Source organism: Sebastes umbrosus, chromosome 16, assembly GCF_015220745.1.
Source record: "Sebastes umbrosus isolate fSebUmb1 chromosome 16, fSebUmb1.pri, whole genome shotgun sequence".
Classification (NCBI taxonomy): Eukaryota; Metazoa; Chordata; class Actinopteri; order Perciformes; family Sebastidae; genus Sebastes; species Sebastes umbrosus.
This window is the reverse complement of record NC_051284.1, coordinates 21298796-21319042: the sequence shown is the minus strand read 5'-3', so window position 1 is coordinate 21319042 and position 20247 is coordinate 21298796. Positions and strand designations below refer to the sequence as shown.

At 41.0% G+C, this 20247-nt stretch overlaps 1 protein-coding gene across 3 annotated transcripts in view; it reads right to left on the bottom strand.

Annotated features, from left to right (window-relative positions):
- Positions 1-200: 200 nt before the first annotated feature.
- sptb (spectrin, beta, erythrocytic) overlaps positions 201-20247 on the bottom strand; it is a 48660-nt gene continuing 28613 nt past the window's right edge. For all 3 annotated transcript variants that reach the window (XM_037796707.1, XM_037796708.1, XM_037796709.1), the window contains 24 exons: positions 19238-20108; positions 18927-19064; positions 17577-18336; positions 17162-17364; positions 15592-15682; positions 15017-15163; positions 14023-14289; positions 13356-13580; positions 12735-12824; positions 11821-12111; positions 11369-11499; positions 10917-11121; positions 9791-10014; positions 9363-9513; positions 7837-8081; positions 6919-7057; positions 6474-6558; positions 6036-6232; positions 5749-5831; positions 3871-3934; positions 3352-3608; positions 2441-2614; positions 1679-1721; positions 201-1199 (listed from right to left, as the gene is read on the bottom strand). In XM_037796707.1, coding sequence (XP_037652635.1) covers positions 1008-1199; positions 1679-1721; positions 2441-2614; positions 3352-3608; positions 3871-3934; positions 5749-5831; positions 6036-6232; positions 6474-6558; positions 6919-7057; positions 7837-8081; positions 9363-9513; positions 9791-10014; positions 10917-11121; positions 11369-11499; positions 11821-12111; positions 12735-12824; positions 13356-13580; positions 14023-14289; positions 15017-15163; positions 15592-15682; positions 17162-17364; positions 17577-18336; positions 18927-19064; positions 19238-20108 — 5273 coding nt within the window. In that variant the 3' untranslated portion in view covers positions 201-1007. The remainder of the gene's footprint in view (positions 1200-1678; positions 1722-2440; positions 2615-3351; positions 3609-3870; positions 3935-5748; positions 5832-6035; positions 6233-6473; positions 6559-6918; positions 7058-7836; positions 8082-9362; positions 9514-9790; positions 10015-10916; positions 11122-11368; positions 11500-11820; positions 12112-12734; positions 12825-13355; positions 13581-14022; positions 14290-15016; positions 15164-15591; positions 15683-17161; positions 17365-17576; positions 18337-18926; positions 19065-19237; positions 20109-20247) is intronic.

The following is a 20247-nucleotide window of genomic DNA, read 5'->3' as shown; positions in this document are numbered from 1 at the left end:
ATGACTGAATACATTTTCATATGTGTGTCCCTACAAGCCAAAGTTGAAGACAAATAAGGCAGGTCAAGTTTGGTCTTGACTGAGGGTTCAAGAATATCACAATAGCACCATATCAAACTAACGTAAAACATAATTCATGCATCTGTAGATATATATACCGTATATGTATATATGTTAATGAATAAATATGAAATTTAGGATTCAATACACAAGTGTTGAATATATTTCAAGTTCACAGAAATAACTACTGCCACAGTTCAGTTGAGAATACGACTCCACGAGATCTATATTCAACACTGATCCATTGTGGTGTCTCATGACTGATCGTATGTCATCAATTTAAAATCTCAACAGTCAAACTCTTCACAGTGCATAGAGCATTTAGTTTGCATGCCTGCAATAACACTTGGTGTGTGTGTGTGTGCACTGTACAGCACCGCACTACGTCTTTACACCGCATTTACAAAGCTTTTTAAAGCCCGTTTAACTCACTCTGGTTCTATAAGTAGCATTTAGTGCTCCAAATTCAAACAGCACAGTATTACAGTTCACAACCATTGTATAAGGCAGATAAGTAAAAGCACTCCTTAGTACTCTTGAGTCACCCTATTTTCATTACAGGCTTTCATATTGTACATGGCAATATCAAAGCATGCCACACTAACGCAAACAAAAAAAAAACTGCAGCAAAAGAAAAGTTTTACAAACATTCTTTGGTTGAGTGTGAAAGGAGCATTCCTGTGCTTTAATTGAATTGCTTTGAATTTGGCATTTGTTAAAAAGAACACAAAGGAAATAAAGTGGACCTTTGCAATCATACACTGGCTTAAATACAGGCAAAAGAGTGATGGCTTTAACCTAAACTACAATATTTGTTAATTCTCGCTAAAATAATATAAAAAAATCTAATGATCAAAAAGCTCTCTTTGACTGATTGTACACAAATACTTTCTCTTTCCACGTTGCCGTGGCAACCCCCCCATCCCGATGGCCTTCCCCATCTCCTTTCACTTCTTCTTGGCAAAGCGGCTGAACTTCTTCTCCTTGTCTTTCTTGGCAGAGCTGGGCTCAGGGAGGGCAGTTGAGGAGGAGGGTGGGGGCAGGCTGTGGGCTTTGGCCCCTGAGGGCCCCGACGCCTCCTCCGCTGCCAGGGGCTGAACGGCCTTCTCCATGGCCTGGCTCCAACGCTGGAGCTCCTCCTGAAATGAAACGCAAAAAACACATACAGCATAAGAGGCTTACAAAGGGAAGTCCACCTCCAGAGGGGCAGTGTGTGTTTTTGTCTCGGTCTATTTGATTAAATTAAAAAGTGGAGGAGGTTCACGCATTTAGCAATGACACTTTAGGTGTTTGTGAGGCTAAATCAGGGTAATAAACAACCTCAATCCTTTTGAGTGTAATTCAAGAAAAAGTGAATAACCTCATTAATGTCAGCTACTTAACATAAATAACCTTGCCAAATTATTCAGACACGGCCAAACTGAAACAGCTTTATAAAACTAAATGTAAATATGTATGTACGGTATGCAGCATTTCACCCTGTGAGTTCTTCTTTACAGTACATAAGGTCAAAGATTATTAAATAACAAGCAGAGTCCAGAACATTTAGTCTCATGCGATTTGTGGAAAGCTGTTAAAAGTTATTCATCGTTTATCTCTTGATGGTTTAAAAACGTACCTCGTCTTTACACTGGAACAAATATTCACCGCCGTCAGCAAGACTGAGAGAGAGAAAGAAAGTGAAGTTAAGATAAAGAGTTGTGTGGGGGAACGCAAAATGAACAAGATGTTATTTTATACTTTATATTTTGACCTTTATAGTAACATAAAGACTTAACTAGTTTCCCCAAAACAGATTTTTCACTAATCTAATGCCTAGTTCACACTACACGACTTTAGCCCTGATTTTCCGTTCCCTGACAAAAGCCCTAGATCGGAGGCAAATCGGCATTGGCACTCCCCTCGTACATCGGTGTTCGGGTGTCATGTGTGAACTGCTTAAAGACGCGAGCACTCGCCGACACATTCCAGATATCTAGCATGTTAAATATTGGATCACCTGTAACAATAGGAACTTACTGTATGTGTTGCATTTGCAAAACTGAAAAACTCAAAGTTGTTGTTGCACCTAGAGGAATACATAGTCAAAAGTAGCGTTGGAAACAGGCTATTTTGTAAACTGATGTGCCAACAACAACATCAGCAATGCATTGTATGGTATCACGTTATTTACCACGTGTTTTTTTTTTTTGACAAAACGTAGTTTGGAGACCTCATCGGGGATTCCTCCCAGTGAAAGATCTTTAAATGTGTGACCTTCTGTTCCCGGTCCGTCATGTAGTGTGAAAACCACGATGACTTCAAGACAACTTTGAAAGTCTTGTAGTGTGAACTTGGCTTTTAATAGTGAGACAGTTTGAAGCTGGAATAAGATTCTCACCGTAGTTTGGCGACGTGCTTCTTTTTCTTGTAGTTGTTGAGGATCTCCCAGCTGGCGTTACTGAGGGACAAAGGGTCCTCGCCGTGATACGTCACGCCATGGCCAAAACTCTTAGCATCCTTATAGGCTGAGAGCTGACCCGGCTTCAGCACACAGTACAAGTTGTTCCACGACCTGAGAGGAAGAGGAGGGTTAGGAAATGGAGGGCTTAAATATCGATCATTTCAGGTAGCTAATTTCCGTCAATAATGAAAAAATAAATTTAATTTAATCCCAATTACGAGAGCCACAAAGACATCGCCACTCCATTAAGCCTAAATTCAGTTAATTAGAAATGAGGAGAGCAGTTGTAGCAGCTCACTGCTCTGTGAATGTACAGTCAGACTTTCATTAGCTCCATGTCCATAATTAAATTCACAAGAAGAGTGTTTTACTTCAAGTTCTCCAGTGTAGATAAGTGTATCTTAAATATTATATATAACTTAAGTTTGCGCTGCTATGCTTTGATTTACTTTAAGACTCAAAACTGGCAAACATGTAACTAGTGCAAAATCACCTTTTTTAATTTTTACTCCCCCCGCCTTCTTTTGTATAACATGCATGTTTTGAATGCATCCTATACAGTTGTAGATGTTTTTTTTACTACCATACCGTTCTTTATAATATCAAAATAACTTCAAAGACTCTAGAAACTTGCTTGAGTTGTTTGATCCATCACAAAGAAAATTAACTCTGCATTCTTTTTGTTAACGTTACATTTTTTTGTGGCGTGGAATTGCTGTTTAGGTGCAAATTGATTTTAAAAAATCTGAGTGCAATGAGGTAACTTAAATAATAATTAAATAAACGTTATGTTCACTGTGATGGATTAAAGAAGGTAAGCAAGTGTGCTGATAGATTTTCCTAAATACCGATTTGAAGCCTTCTTTCCTGAGCCCTCCACATCGTGTTTGCGGCCCAGCATGCCCTCCTGCAGCACAGTCTGGGCTCTGGGGGTCTCCACTGGCATGGTGGCAGCCCTCTCTGGTTCTTTCGGGGGCACTATTGAGACAGAGGGTTCCAGCTCCAGGGAACCACTCTCTCTCATTTCTGACACTATGGGCACTGTGGAGTCACCGGCCGTCTCCTCCCGCAGACCTAAACTGGGCTCAACTGCACCAGAACCTGACTGGAGGAGAAATAATAGAGACAGAAATAGAATGAGACAGGAGAATTGATCATTGATAAATCAACTTGATTGTTTTTAAAAGTGCTCAAAGAAGTTTTCAACAGAGTAAGAACGTAAAGGAGGTCTTTCGAATGCAGGAGTTAGTAAGAAAATAGCATAGAAGAGAGGCTGATTTTCTTTTTTTAAACTTCAGTATACTCAAACAGGGGTCACAACATGATAAAGCAGAGAGGACAGGAGCTAAGTGAGTGTAGTTACTCACCAGAGTCTGTTCCTCAATAGTGTAGAGCTGCGAAGATTCCTCTACGAAACCTGTGTCTTCTCTCCTAGAGGAAAGAGGGCAGCATGGGGTCTGCATGAGAGACTTTTAAGAGCAGCGGGTGAAGAACAATGTTTGTGTAGAGAGGACTGTGTGCTTGCAAGCAAGGCCCGCAATATTCTCTTTGTTTATTGCCAACAAATCCGATGCAAAGACAAAACATTGCGGTTTTCCGCTTCTCAGTGCTTTCTGACTTCCTCAGCCTGTCTGACTCTCCACCCCAAACCCATTTGTTCATACTGCGGCAATACAATGCATCATAAATGGCTCATTTGTGTTTCTATTGTTGGTTTAGGTGTTTTCAAAAGGATTTGTTGACAGTAAGAAAAAAGATAGAATAGCACCAGACTGCTTTAGGAGGACTTTTGTGATGATCATCTGTTAGTATGCATGACTGTGCTTATGGGTGCAATGGTGCATGTACAGCAGAGTTTCTCAAAGTGCGGGCCACGAGCCAATGGCAGCCCTCGGAGACATTTTGTGCGCCCCCTGAATGTGACATGCTTTATATTTTAATCATCCGCGGTTCATTTTAATACTTTCAATAGCTTTTATTTAATACACTTCCCGGCTACTGCGTCAAATTGCGTCCCTCTAACGAGCATCTATCAGGTTAGAAATGACAACTTGTAGAAAGTTACTGGTTGCATGGCAACTAGTGTCACTTTGCCAATTTTGCCGATATTACGTTCTGCCATCAGTGCTAGTGCTGTTGGCTAAAGTTAGCGATTGCGGTGGACAACTTTGCAGTTTAATATGGAAGTGAGCTGGAAAAGATTTTGTTTTATGTGCATGGTTCCTCACATACATACTATACAATGACTTTTTTTTCGACATACTATGACTTTTTTTTGACATACTAAACTATGACTTTTTTTTCAAAGCCGCTATAATATGACTTTTCAATGATTTTTTTCTACATACTATACTAAGACCTTTTATTCGACATTCTATACTATACATTTTTTTCAACTTACTATATTTTTTAATGACTTTTTTCAACATACTATACTATGATTTTTTTCATGACTTTTGTTTTTGACATACTATACTATGACTTTTTTTTTCAACATACTATACTATGACGTTTTTCATGACCTTTTTTCAACAAGCTATAATATGACTTTTCAATGACTTTTTTTCGACATACTATACAATGACTTTCTTTTCGACATACTATACTATGACTTTTTTACGACATACTATACTATGACTTTTAATTACTTTTTTCGACTTTCTATACTATGAATTTTTTTCGAAATAATATACTATGACTTTTTCACGACTTTTTTTGGCATACTAAACTGATTTTTTTTCGAAATACTATACTTAGACTTTTTAGTGACTTTTTTTTTTCTCGACATACATATTAGTATAATATGTAAAAAAAAAAAGTCATAGTATAGCATGTCCAAAAAAGAGTCATAGTATATGTCGAAAAAAAAAGTCATAGTATGTCGAAAAAAAGTAATTAAAAAGTATGTCGAAAAAAAGTAATTAAAAAGTATGTCGAAAAAAAGTAATTAAAAAGTCATAGTATAGTATGTCGAAAAAAAAGTCATAGTGTAGCATGTCGAAAAAAAAGTCATAGTATGTTGAAAAAAGTCATATTATGTCGAAAAAAAATCATAGTATAGCACGTTGAAAAAAAGTCATTAAAAGTCATAGTATAGTATGTCGAAAAAAAGTCATTAAAAAGTCATAGTATAGTATGTTGAAAACAACAGGCAGTCTAATTGGCAGTCAGTCATCGAAACGTTGAGAAACCCTCATGTACAGTATAAGAATGCCTGCATGTACTGTATGTCAGAGTGTGTGTACCTGCTGTCCTTATCCGAGCGTTGCTCTTCTTTGATGAACTGCTCCATCTCCTGTTGCTGATTCCTCAGTTCCAACAGCTCCACCTGCAACACAGTAATGAACTGGAATAAATGCCTAATCCATTAGTTGATTCAATTTAGAAACATTATATGACACTTTACTGCCATCATCTTCAGCCCTCATAAACAAAATATTTTTTGTTTATAATTGTGTGTAAGATTTTTCCTTACCAACATAGTATCCTATGTTTTTCAGCAGTTATTATGATTCATGATTTTTGTCCATACCGTAGTGAGGCGCTCCAGTGCAGAGAAGCGCTCTTCCCAAGTGGCGGTGGATTTCTCAAAGGCCTCATGCCTCTTAATGAGTTTCTCAACCTCGTCCACAGTGTGGCCCAGGTCTTTACTGGACACGTAGGGCTCCTGAGCGATAAGCCAGGCCTCCGCCACCGAGGCGTCCCGCGCAAACTGACACACCTCCAGAACTGGAGGCAACAAAGACAGGGGGTCATTATGGGAGTTGTCAGACTACTTTTATACTGCAACAAAAGATGCTTATTGGAGTCTGAGTGTTTTGATGAACAAAAGCCACAGTACTCTTTCATGTGCAAAGGTTTGTACAGATGAGCTTTCACATCAGTTGGCCTTTGGCAGCTTAGTATAGATTTATGAAAGGAATAATGTATGTATAGGATTTGTTTTTAGGTTGGAGGTTAGTTTACTCACAGAGTCTGAGCCAGTCCCATCTGTCGTCCCACTTGGACATCATCTCCTTCCTTTTCTCCATCAGCTGCACCAGCTTCTCGTTGATCTGACAAAAGCAGTTATACAGTCGCAGTTACATATCAGCATTATTAAACAACTCAGCCCAAAGACTGGCTATTATCCTCTAAGAATTAGTATTGTGAAGTAATTACCCGCACGTTAAATTCAGGCCGGGGTCAATTGCTCATTTAAATTCTTTTGGCTTTTCCATTTCTAATTAGTTTGCTTTATAGTCTCCCTGATGAGTGAAAGATGAGTGGAATTTTTTATTTCGTGGCAATCCAATTGGTTCCATTGTGCCAGACAAGAACAATCACTCCCAGAAAAGTAATTAAATCTAATGAAAGCAGCAATTTGAGGCCCAGCTGAGGATGAAAAGAAGCTGTCTTTGCTACTGAAGCCTTACCTCAGCAGAGTCTCGGTGCTTGCGTGTCAGCAGGGCCTTGCCCTGGTCTGTGCAGTCAGTGAATTTGGCTCCCCTGGCCTCGATCTCTGAGCGGATCCCCTGGTGGTACTTCTGCAGGAGCTCCATGGCTGAGACATCCCTAATGCAGAGGAGGGAAGGACATAAACTGATATCAGGTCATGTGTGAAGCTTATCTACCTCTGTTGGTAGGGACTGGAACTACAACAGTAATGACCAGGCTCTGGCACGTTTATCTGGTACAAAATACTGTAGGTGTTCTATATAAATTCTACTTGTAAGATCAGAAAGAAGAAACAGTCTCTTTAAGACATAATTGTTGAGATAATAATTGTGATGTGAGCCAGAAAAACAAGTGAAATATTAATATTTCGACCTCCTTGATTTTAAAGTCTGGGAAATGCTACTTTTTCACAATTTTTCTCAAAAGAGATAATCTACTAAAGCTCAAAAATTAAATCTCTTTAGAAAAAAGAGAAAGCAGCCTTTGGAAATGGCAGAAATCCATGTTAATAATTTGGCATTTTTTGTTTTATTAATTAATTCTTTTGAGGTTACAGTTTTTTGAGGAGTAGATATTATTTCCACCTACCATCCAAAATAAAAAAAAAACAAATGTACATAAAGAAATACTCCCTTTAAGCTTTATGTTGAGGGCTTTTTTTTAATTCGTCTTAATCCACAAAAAAAATCATGTCCAAATTTGTATTGACTATTGAAATTGATGTGAACAAAAAAGTAAAACTCAAATACTCAAAGAGCAAAGTTTCAAGTTCGTTCTGAATCAAGTGCATCCCCTTCATGTTGGGAATTAGCGGAAATTAATGTTGATATTAAGAGGAAATTTACTGAATGGATTATCTAATTAAACTGTGAAGTCCTTGTCTGAGGTGTGCTCACCTGTGTTTCTCCTGAGTCTCTATCTGCTGGATGATGCTCTCCATCCAGGCCATCAGGTCTCGCACCATGGTGAAAAAGCGGAACTTCTCAGCTGTGTCCATCAGCTGCGCCCTGCGGCTGTCGCAGGCGTCCAACAGGCCCTTCCAGGCTTCCACCACCTCTCGCTCTGTGGCCTGGATGGCGTCCGCTTGGCCCCCTGCATACTGGGCATGAAGCCGTGAAGCGGTCTCCTGGAACTGTTGAACCTTGAGGACGGAGAATCAAGAGTCAAATCATTGAAGTAAATTATAAAAATGAAAATCTCCCTCCATTCAAAAATGTGTCTCGCGTATTGTTACTTTAAATGGATGTTTGACCTTAACTGTGCTGTATGTGCTGAGTTTGACAGCACAAGGCTGTTTTCACATCCATCTGCTGAAGGGGAAAGTTCCTCTGTGCTCACCGTAAATCTGAATTTAAGACTTGTTAACTTAAGACTTAACTTAAGAGTTAAGTTTGATCTATCAGTGAAATAAATAAACTGTTTATATCACAAAATAATGTATTAGTATTTAAAAATCACCAATATTTAGAAGATATTTATAGTTATTTCCAGCTTTGTTGTGCTGTAGCCTACAGACAAAGTTATTACAATTAAAAGTCCAGTTATGAACGACATGGATCAAAGATTTGTGGCTGTGTTTTAGTTGTTAAAAATACATTCATCCTCAAAACATATTTCGTATCTATATTTCACATACAATGTCTGACTACAGAGATGAAGGAGCGGGTTTTGGGTGCATCCCCTCAACCAGCAAAGGAGACACTGCATCGCGCCGTGGCTCCGTCAAAAACTACTCAGACTATAACAAAGCAGAGCTGAGAGCCACATCTTGGAAGCTTCTGAAACGCACTGCAGCACGTCTGGTGGAATCACAAGCATTGTCTAGAGTGGCCGTGATCAGCTCAAGCGGGTGCATCGTAGCCGTAACGCGATGCAGCTGCGCTCCATACCAGACTCAAAATCTAACCCACCACTGACTTTATGTGCAGCGTTTCACTTGATGTTGCCTAGTAAAAATTCAGAATATCATCAAAAGACACTGGTGTCTAAAAACCGTATTGACAGGAAAGAGGCAGAGGAGAAAAGGGCAAAATCAAATGGGGCTGTGCGGGCGAAGCATCAAAGCCACTGTGGCCGCAGGGCATACGATTTTCCGAAGGGCATCAAGGCCAGACAGAGGGGCACCGTGGCCGCCAGTGAAATCCCTGCCCTGGTGATATATTCTCTGTGGGTACTGTTTGTTACCAGATTGACCCCTTTCACATTACAGATATTATTTTGACCCATTGAGGCTGATACAAATGTAAAAATCCCCCCACTGGATCACTGTTCATGGCTACACACCGTTTGAGAAAACTTCTCACAGTTGCCCATATATTGCAGCACTCTCTCGTCCCTCTAGATATGAATCATCAAAGTTTGCCTCTGGGCCGCAGCCTGCTGTGCTCCCTCAGAGTAAAAGGGCTGATCCCCTGTGTTGTACCTGTTTGCCTAGAGCGGTGATGTCTCTCTCAAAGGCGGCGTGCATCCTGTGGAAGGACTCGGCTTTGCTGAAGTCCTCTCCAACATCATCGGGCAGTTCTTTCTGCTTTTCGTGGATCTGAGCCACTAGCTCCTTCCCATCGTCAAAGTACCTTAAAAAAAGGAATCAATCTCTCAGTCTCTTTGGTTCTGTGTGTATTATCATCACATGTATCATTCTACTTATTATAATGAATGTAAAGTTGTCACGTTTAAGTTGACAGTGTTATTGTATCCAGATTTTTTCTGGTTTGATGCCATTAGTTGCTCACATCATTCTCACATGTTATTTTGCATTACGGGATTAAACATGACATCTTAATGGCATCAGTTCAAATAACTGTGCATCTTTCGGCTCGTGGTCTGCTGCATCAATGCTGTTTTCCTTACTTGAGCAGCTCGTAAGATGTAGTGAGGAGCTGAGCGCGAGTGTCGATGAGCTCTAGCAGATCAGCCCAGCTTTCATTAATGGTGTCCTTCCACTCTGCCATGGTGGCTGCCTCGGTGTGGCCGGCTTCGATCAGCTCGTCTATCGTCTCGTTGACAAAGTCCACTCGCTCCTGACCCACCATCCCCGTCTCCCGCGCAAACTCTCGGAACTTATCCCTCAGAAGCTGAAGGAAAAGACAGATATGTTTAAAAAAATGAATAAATAATAGAACAACAGAATCAAAATTAGTATTTTGTGTATGGAAGTTGGAATTGTCTTTTGTTTTAAAGCTACAGGGGACAATATGCAAGCTGGGAGCCCATGTGGCTGAGAGAGAAAACAATTTCTGACTTAAATACCCAAGAAATCATGCCATCTGTAAACTGCTCACATCGTGTGTTCAGATGGTCTGTGATCACTTTACTACCAAAAGAAGCAAAAGCCTAAAAGCAAAACATAGTTTAACTGTTTTGTTATATTATCCTCTTGATTTTCTCTTGTTGTTTATGAGACGCTCCATTTGCTCCTCAGTTTTGATTTTTCAGTTCCTTTAAAGTAGAAATTCTAGTCACTGTGCATAACTGTCTTATCTAAAACAGCTCCAAAATTAGATAAAATGGGTTGCCACATAAAACAAAATTGCCAGATGCAGATAAATACGTATTTGAGCACCTCTACTATATCAATATAGCACCTTTCATACAGGTTGATGCAATTCTAAGTGCTTTACAGAGCTGATAATAAGACGAATGTAAACAGTACAACAGTTTGAATAAAAATGATAAAATGAAATAATAAAACAGGTAAATAGATAAAAACCTGCTTGATATAGAAGCATCCATCTCCCTGTGTCGCTCAGAGAGACAAATGGTCGCACTTTTGTTATATTTTTGGGATGATAAGAAGCAGATATCGGTGAAATATGAGCCCTGAAGTTTCTTGCCTGTTGGCGCAGAGTAAGTCCTAGAGAATTTAATTTTGTGGCCAGCGTCTCTCAGTTTTCTCTCTCTGTATGTGTTATAATGTTAAAGTTTTTCTCAAAAGGTATGATCACATGTGTATGCATGTTTTTTGTTTGAATAATACCGTGACGTGGTCCAGGTCCTGGCCCATCTCCTGTGAGGAGGCCACCATGTCTCTCCCTGCAATCCAGTGTTCCAGGTCCTCCACCTCTCGGCTCAGCAGGAAGTGGTGGTAGGTGTGGTCCAGCTTCTTCCTGCGGTCCTCCGCCAGCTCCTTCAGCCCCGCGTACTGTTTATCCACCTGGCCCTGTCGCCTGATGATCTCCTCACTGAGGGAGGAGAGAGGATGGCAGGAAATGAGATGCAGGGAGGACGGAGAAAATGAGAAAATGGCAAAGAGAATTGGATTTGGGTTGACTCTAGATGAGGCGTGTGATTAGGATACACAAATTATCACACTTTACATACTTATCTCTCTTATCACCCTAAACCACAACTGACTGGGACAATATGAGTGAATTAGCATCTTCGGAAGTAATTTTTTCTGTGTTTACATCAAATTGTCCAAACACAAACCCGTCAGGACGGTCCTCGGCAAACATTTTCTGGGCACGGTCAGCCAGCCTCTGAATGGAGTCAGCGTAGTCATCCACGTCTTGCTTGAGAATCGTGTGGCGCTTCAGCATCAGCATGGCACTCTGCTCATCCTGGAGAGATGAAAGAAAAGGTGGAGGAGGAAGAATCACGAGGAGGAAGAAGAAAAACAGCTATGAAATTATGCAAAATAGGGAGACTGCAGATTAAAGCAAAACAAAATACTCCAAATAAGCTCACAATAGAGGATGCCACGCATGTCAGTTTAATTGAAGAAAAGCCTAACCATGTAATCATGTTAATGCATGCAGTGCTACTTGTTATTTGCACAACACGATATGCCTTGTTTTGATTTAGATAATAAGATCTGTTTCAGACATCTGCGGTCACTTCCCTGATTAATCAACCAGCTCTCTACTTGCTCTGCTCCTCACCTTGGCCTTTTCATCCGCGATCATGTAAAGCTCCTGCTCCCCTATCCAGGCTTCGGCCTCATCCGCGTCGTTGTAGTAATGCTGGGCCAAGCTGGAGCCGCTCAGCCTCTCCCTGCGCTTGGCCATCTCGTCCTGCAGCCGGGCCCACGCCTCCTCCAGCTCCTTCATCTGGTCCGCGATTCGCTCTGCCTCCGGCCTGCCCTCTGCGCTGGCGGCCGCCGTCATCCTCCTTCCTCGCTCTAGCACTTCATCGACGCGAGGCTGGTGGCCCTCGATCTCCTTCTGCAACGTCTGATGGACAGAAAAGAAGACGGCGAGCGTAAAGCATCGCACCAGAGACGATAGGAGTGGCTCTGCAACTGCTGTTTTTTAACAGAAGTTCACACATCAATCAGGTTTACTTTTGTGATATATACGGAAACAAAAACGAAGTGTATTTGAGGATATGAGGATTTTCTTTGCTTTTACAGTATAAGGAGTGGATGCTATCTTGACTGGCAGTTCAAACTGCACAGCACACAACAATTGACAGAGGAATTATCAACTATTTTGATAAGTGATCAATTGTTTCAGTCATTTTTCAAGCAAAAATAGTGAAAGATTACCAAACACTCGCTTGTTGCAGCTTCTAAAATAAGAGGATTTTATGCTTTTCTTTGTCATATATAATTATAAACCGAATCTCTTCAGGTTTTTGAACCGTTGGGGGGACAAAATGAGGCAATCTAAAAGAAGTCACCTTGCGCTCTAGGACATTGAGAGGGGCATTTTTCACTATTTTCTGACATTTTATAGACCTTAATCAGAACAATTAATCAAGAAAAAATAATGTCAGATTAATTGATGATGAAAAAAAATAAGAAATTACAAGTAGCAATTTACAGTACAACTGTTCCTGCAGACAAACCCCTCACCTGGTTCTTCTTCAGCAGCATTTGCACAGTTTGAAGATTGTGGCCGTGCTCTTGTGACATTGCCAGCGGCATCCTCTCCTCAATCCAGAGCTGAGAGAGAAAGAAGACAAAAAAAAGAGGATTATGACAATGAAAAGAGAAAATAGTAGGGACAGCTTCACAGATCTCAGATGCACACAGAGTATAACATTTTTTAAGACCACCTTTCTTATACTTCATTTTATACTCTTTTTCTCAAACAGTAAAAATCCTTCTTTAAGCTGTCTCCTCCACCTGACTAAAGTGGATTTAGGCAGTGAAACCAATAAGGGATTAAAGCTTTTTACCCAGATCCACCAGCGGAGTCAATTTCATGGAGATAGCTGATGGTCTTGCTGTCTTGCATACTAAGTGTACGTACTATAATTGAAAACTTAATTTCCAAATTAATAAGTTATCATTTTCAGGGGAAACACCTTCTGAAGTTCAGGCTTCAATATTTCCCAAAAGGTGTTCTCATGCTGTCATTCAAAAGCCAACATTAATCCAGCTCCTTTATTCAAATGTTGTGCCATCAATCATTTTGTGAGAGCAGGGAGTTTCAACACTTTAATTTTGCTCAGAGATTGGATCCATGCTTACGAGCTCATCGGCCAGGTCTCTGTAGAACTGATGGACAGTCTTCACGGCCTCCAGTTTGCCCTTGCGCTGGGCCAGTGGCGTGAGGAGCTGCTGGAAGTCCCTCTGCAGGGCCTGCTGCTCGGCCTCAAGCTCCGGCTGGTCCTCCCTGCCTCCGCCGTGCTTCCTGACGGCCTCCTGGAGCTCTTCCAGCTCCCGTGCCCGGTCACGCACCTGGTTCTCTGTCATCTGGCACGGGGAGATACGATTACAGAAAAAAAGATGAATAGCCTTTCAAGAGCCTAATCAGTATGTAGTGGAGGGTAAACAAACCAAAAGTTAGTTTGTCTTGCCGTTTAGGTTTTCAGCTACTGATTTCATGAAACTTTTACTAATGCAACACATTCTGCAATATAGTTTAGACGACTTTTTTTCTAGTTCTTTCCAATAAATATACTGCTTTTCTCACATTTACATTTAGATTTGTAAGATTTTACAGTAAACAAAAATACAGATCCGACACAGGTGCTCACTCACTCAAAGTTAATCCTAAAAAAGCACATAATCTAATGCTAAAACTTTAATGTATTTACTCCCATGGTGAGATTTAACTACACATGATTTAAGAAGTGCATTGCAAACACAAGAAGCATACAAATTTTTATGCAGTAAATGCTACAGAGACACAGACCTGATGCTTCTTGAGCAGGATGTTGGCTTTAGTCAGATCTCTGACGTCCTCATCTCCGCTCTGTAGCTGCTGCTGCAGCCCACCGAGCCACTTCTTCATATCAGTCAGGCTCTGGTCGAAAAGCTCGGAGCGGTTAGCATCAAACAGCAGCCGGGCTTTCTCCTGGGTTGTGGACTCCAGCTTCTCCCACAGCTCGTGGAGTTTGGCCAGACGCTCCTTCACGATGGGCTCAAACTCGGGCTTGGACTCCATGAGCTCCTGACCCTCCTGCATCCACAAAAACACAGAGAGAAGATGATGTTGTTACCAACAAGCTCCACTGGGAAAAATATATCACCTGCAGTTTTACCTGAAGCTGCTAATGGAGGAGGAATAAGTCAATAAAAGGTGAAGGAAATGTAGAGAAGATTCACAATTCCATAATTTAAGTATTGTACTAATAATCTGTTATAAAACAAAGATAAGAAAAACCTTAACTTAATCAATATATGCTCTTTTAAAGGCACAGTGAAATAAAAATGTATTTTCCAAGTGTGTCTCTAATTGTTCAGGTATCTTTTATTATATATCAAATAGAAAAAAGTAGTTTTATATCAACGTTAGGGCCGCAACTAGCAATTATTTTCATTATCGATTAATCTGCAAATTATTTTCTCAATTAATCGATTAATCATTTGTTTGACAAAATGTGAAGTAATTATGAAAAATGTCTGTTATAATTTCCCACAGCCCAAGATGATGTTATAAAAAGTCTTGTTTGTCTTGTTTTATTCAACCAACAGTCCAAAACCAAAAGATATTCAGCAAAGACAAGTTTAAAATCCTCAAGTTTGAGAAGTTGTAAACAGCAAATTCTTGTCATTTTTACTTGAAAAATACTAAAACGATTATTCAATTATCAAAATAATTGCCGCTCGATTTTCTGTCAATCAACTAATCGACTAATCATTGCAGCTCTTATCAACATCCCTCTCTCATACACAGCGTTACCAACCTGGTCTACGTTGTTGAGCCAGTCCTTGTTGGAGGCCAGTTCAGCCATGAAGGCCTGATGTTTCAGCCATTTGCTGTGGAGATTCCTGGCCTCATCGTACGACGTGTCCTGAGCCGTCAGCATCTTCTCGTTGATCCATACAGTCAGCTGAAGCACGGAGACAAGAGAGAGCATTAAGGATTAGCAAAAGAAGAAAAAAAAAAAGATTCCAATCAAGCATGCACGGTTAAAAAAAAAAACTTGGGAAAGTCATGGAAACGTCAGCATTTTAAATTTGTGCAGAGGTGACTTTTCTTTGAGCAGGATTTACTTCTTTATCTTTTGAAAACAGAGCATTTACCAATTAGCCAAATGGGACCCCTATCCCAAATAGGGAAGATATGAATTTAGTCTAAGAAAGTCTCATCAAGTACCACTGTGTTATAAGAAACAACACAGAGTGTGTGCTGCAAATTGACTACAATAATCAACACTGTGGAGTCAAGTCTCAATGAAGGTCTAATTAAGTTAATAATTAATGTTCTAATTGATGTTACCCAGTGATTACATGAACAGTAAACTGACGGTGAACTCACATCTTGAGTGTTTTGCAGGAAGTGCTGCAGGTCGCGGTTGTCTCTGAGCTTTTCTGACACCTCCTGAGCTCTCCTCTTATTCTTGTTTTGCCTGAAGGTCAAACACAAGAAAATGCATTAAAAATACAACTTATCTTCCTCCACGTTTTAATTTGACATCTCTCTCAGTGACATAACAGGAGGCATCGCTGAACGACCACGAGAGGCTGAATCATTATGAGTTCCTCCTCCACACAGAAAAATACCTGACACAGTAACCCCAAAAAAAACAGTCATCTGTTTCTCTGCTATACTGTGAAGAATAGCTCTCACTTAAAGATCAATATCCATTATTGTGGGCGCCTGTCTACCAAGCTGAATTGTGGGAGTTAATGGGACAAGCTCCCATGCCCTCTCTACTGCCTCTTGTTGACAATAATGATACAGTGATAACAAGAAAGCTGTTTCACTGCTGAGCCGGTTGAAACTATGAAGCAGAACAAGTTAAAATGAAAAGATTACTACTATTTTTCTACATAAGATCAGGGCTTGTACGGTATTTATCAAACCGCCAAAAGTGACATTTTGGACTATGTGATGATAAAAGTCTCTAAAGTTGGCTAAGAGTAGATAGTAGATTGCAGTACAGAAAAAAAGCATCTCTGTGCCTTTGTACAGCCTCACAGAGCCGCTAGCATGGCTGTAGACGTTACATTTTGTTGTTTTTGTATCTGTCAAGAGTGCAAACAACAAGAATAAAGCTGGCATTAACTTGTTTGCAATCACTTTTTATAGGTCTTCATTGTCTGAACTTGTCAATGTGGTGCTAAATTCTCCTTCTTATATGTTTTCTCTGATGTACTTTGTCGCATCATTTCTTCATTGCTCAAGTTTTATTTTGTTTGGTGTTTGGTTTCCATTTCAGCCAGTTTAAATATTAATTAAAATATTATATATACATTACATTGTAGTTACTTTCACATGCTATTTGCTGCTGGTGATATTAAGAATTTCACAAAAATAATGAGTTGAATGAATGAATTTTGAGTTTTTTAGGGCATTTAAATCTCTTTTTGCAGAATAACACATCATTGAGTAAAATGAGGATTATGAAGCAGATGTTGGGTAAACCCTCATCTCTGACTGGATATTCCTGCAAAGTAATACATGTGATTAATCATGTGACCACATGAGATTTGCTCTTAAATGCTGCTCTTACACTTCGCTGTAAGTACAGTAGGAGTAAGTCATTTGATAAATGTGTCTTAATGCTCACACTCAGCGAAGAAGTTTTTTTACTCCAAAGTTAAAGAGCTTTGATTCAAGTGTAATTTTAGAACTTTTTATTAAATATAGATTCACGTTTCCCTGACCAGAGCCGGTTTGAAAAATTACTGTGATTGCGGCAAAGAAAAAAACAACAAAGACTCCCTCCCTAAGTCAAAATCTGTTCATGATCAATACCAAATGTGGCTGAAAACGTGAAAAATGTCTCAGAGGTACTTCAATATCTTAATAAGTTTCTACAATTCAAAAGCCCTTTTGACAACATCAAATCACATTGACTAAAATCCATAACTCTTGAACTGACCTGTCTCGGATTGAGTCCATTTTGTCCTGCACTTTCCCAGAGTAGAGGTTGTCGCTGTCCACCAGCCGCTGCCCGCCCTGCAGAGCGCCGTCTATCTTGTCCTCGTTGGCCTCCATGGTGCTCAAAAAGTCCTCATGCTTCTTCAGAGCTTTCTCTGCCCCAGCCAAGTTGTCAGGCTTGTCTATGTGGGCCAAGGTGTACTCCTGCAGTGAAGCAAAGAAAGAAAAAGACAAACAACTGACTGCGCTGCATTCTTCCATACCACGTCTTTTAAATACCTGCAGCATCACTAACCCCATCATTAAACACCAACTCTATGGAATCTGATGATTAGTCCACTTGAACACACAATTTTGAGACAAGTCATAACCTTAATTTATGTAGTCCTACTCCACATACACCTTCAGTACTGTACCTGGTTGTTGAGGATGGCATCCACAGCCTTGCCATCCCTCATGAACTGCTGGAAGCCCAGACCCTGGTCCAGGAAGTTCTTCCGGCTGTCCCACATCTTCTGCAATTCAACCCAACCACGGTCCAGCCCCTTCAGCCTCTGATCCAGCTGCTGGTACTGAGGATCATCCTCCTGATCCTGGGTAACCTGGGCACCGGTGTCCCTCACACGGTGATAGTCCTCCTCGTGGTTGATTATATCTTCACGCACGGCGTCATGAAGGCTGAGCTGCTCCTCGGCCTCCGGCAGCGTGGCGGGCATTTCCTCAGACGCCACGGCCTTCTGGGTCTTGAAAAGCCAGGACTGGAAGTCATCCATGTCTTGGAGGAAGGTCTGTAACTTGCTGACCTCGCCCAAAGAGTCCTCTCTGTCTTTCATGGTCTTTCTTAGCGTGTCCCAGGCCGCGTCCAGCTCCCCTCTGCGGGCCAAGATCTCATCTGCGTTCTCCTGGTGGTCCTTAGACAGCTGGTCGGCCTCGTTCCTCAGGAAGGTAAGCTTGGTGTCGATGGCGGCCAAATCTCTCTCCATGCCAAACAGTTTCCTCTGGATGGTCATGACGGCTGCCAAGTCATTGCCCAAGTCCTGTGTGGACTCGATAACCCGCGTCTTGTCTTTGATCCAGGTCCCTGTCTCGTCACACTCCAGCCCGTAGTTGTTCAGACTAACGGCAGAATCCACTTTCCTCTTCTTGTCCTCCACCATGGCCTTGAAGGCCTCCCACCTGAAAGATAGTTATTTATTGAATGTTTACATCACTTTAATGTAATCTTAGAGTATGTTTTATACCCGGCCATGAGGTCTCTAAACATCTTTGTAACACTTTATTTTACAGATCTCCTAATAACTTCCTACAAGTCCTGAAGTTTTCTGGAAAGAACCATGTCATTTTGTACTAATTTTAGGGAAAGTAGTAATTCCCTTGGAAGAACTGCTTCATTTACTGTAAACTCAAGTAAATGTATTCAATTTATTTATTATTCAAATATTATTGGGAACTTTACCCTCCACATATGTTGAATTGTATGCTTTCCTGGAGACAAATTTCACATTTCTGCATGTTCAGGTGACCTGCTGTCTCTATTTTAACTCTAATTAGTGATAAATTACAGACTTCTTCAGACTTCTACTTCTTGAAAATGATTATGAAATTATAGACCTATAATATAAAGAGTTGCCAAAAGAGATAACATATTTTTTTTACTTTTTTCTTACTAATTTCAAGTGTAACCTTGAATGATTCATTAGAAATGCTGATGCACAAATAAACAGTGAACTTTATGACATGTAGAATAAATAATATAATTAAGGCACCTCTTATTCAGTCGCGTCTGACATTCTTTGACCTCTTTGGTGCGAGGGTGTCTGCTGTCCTCAAGCTGTTTCACAGCTTTATTGACGTCATCAACTCTCTGCTGAACGTTTGCCATATCTTGAGCTAGAATGCTCAACCTGAAAACAAGAAAAATAAAAATAGTACAGTGTACTTGATGCATAAACACATAAATACAAAAAAAATGATTTGTTTTTGAACATTAATTTTTCCACATTTTTATGAATTACAAAATTAAATCTAGACATGTACAAATGTAGGAGCGCATAATAACAGAATTTGTTCTGTGTACCTGTTCTGTACTACTTCCAGATCCTCCAGCTTCTCAGGCACCTCTAAACCCACCAACCACGTCTCCTTCTGGCCCATCCAGAGCTCACAGGCATCCGTCTCACTGAAGATGGTGTACAGGGCCATGGCGTCATCTAGCTTCTTCTGTCTCTGGTCAGCCAGAGACAAGAGCTCCATGTACAGGTCCTTGATGTCCCTCAGACGTCTCTGGATATCAGGGGTGTTTTGTAGCTCCTCTGGCAGCGCATTGGCCTGTTTGGATAGAGCATCTATGGTGGCTCCATTCTTGATTGCTTCATTCTTCAGGTCCCTGTGCTTCTTCAGTTGCCGCTGGGTGGTGTACTCGTCGTGGCCCACGTCATCGCTACTCATCTGCCTCTTGGCGTCCAGCAGCCAGGCTTTGAGTTCATCAGCGTCTCCCTGAAACTGGAAGAACCTCTGGGTGTCCTGGAGGTTCTGTCTCCGAAACGCAGTCAGCTCCTCCAGCTGCTGCCATTGCCTCCTGATGTCGTCCATGCTTTCTTGAACCTTCGGAGAGCCAAAGTGCTTGGCCTGGATCATCTGATCTCCTTCGGCCAAGATCTGGTCAAGGTTGGCGCGGCGGGCTCCGAGCTCGTCCTCGAAGGCGCTGTGTTTGCTCTGAAGCACCAGCACGCTGGTAAGGTCCTTGCCATAATCCAGGGAGGAGAAAATGTGCTCCTTCTCTCTAATCCAGCTCTCCAGCTCCGCCACCTCCCACAGGAAGTACCAGAAGCGGCGGGACTGCTCCAAGCGAGCCCTCCGCTGGGCCGCCAGGGCACAAAGCTCCTCATAGCATAATTCCAGGTGCTGCACCCTGTCGCGGATCACCTGAGGATCACATGGCTTATAGCCTGAGGAACAAAATGAAGGAATTGTTATATATATATTACCTCATTTCACTTTCTCTACTTGCTTAATTCTTCACAGGGTTGCTGGTTTCTATCTCAGCATAAACTGTGTGGAGGGCAGGGAATATACTGATCATGATGA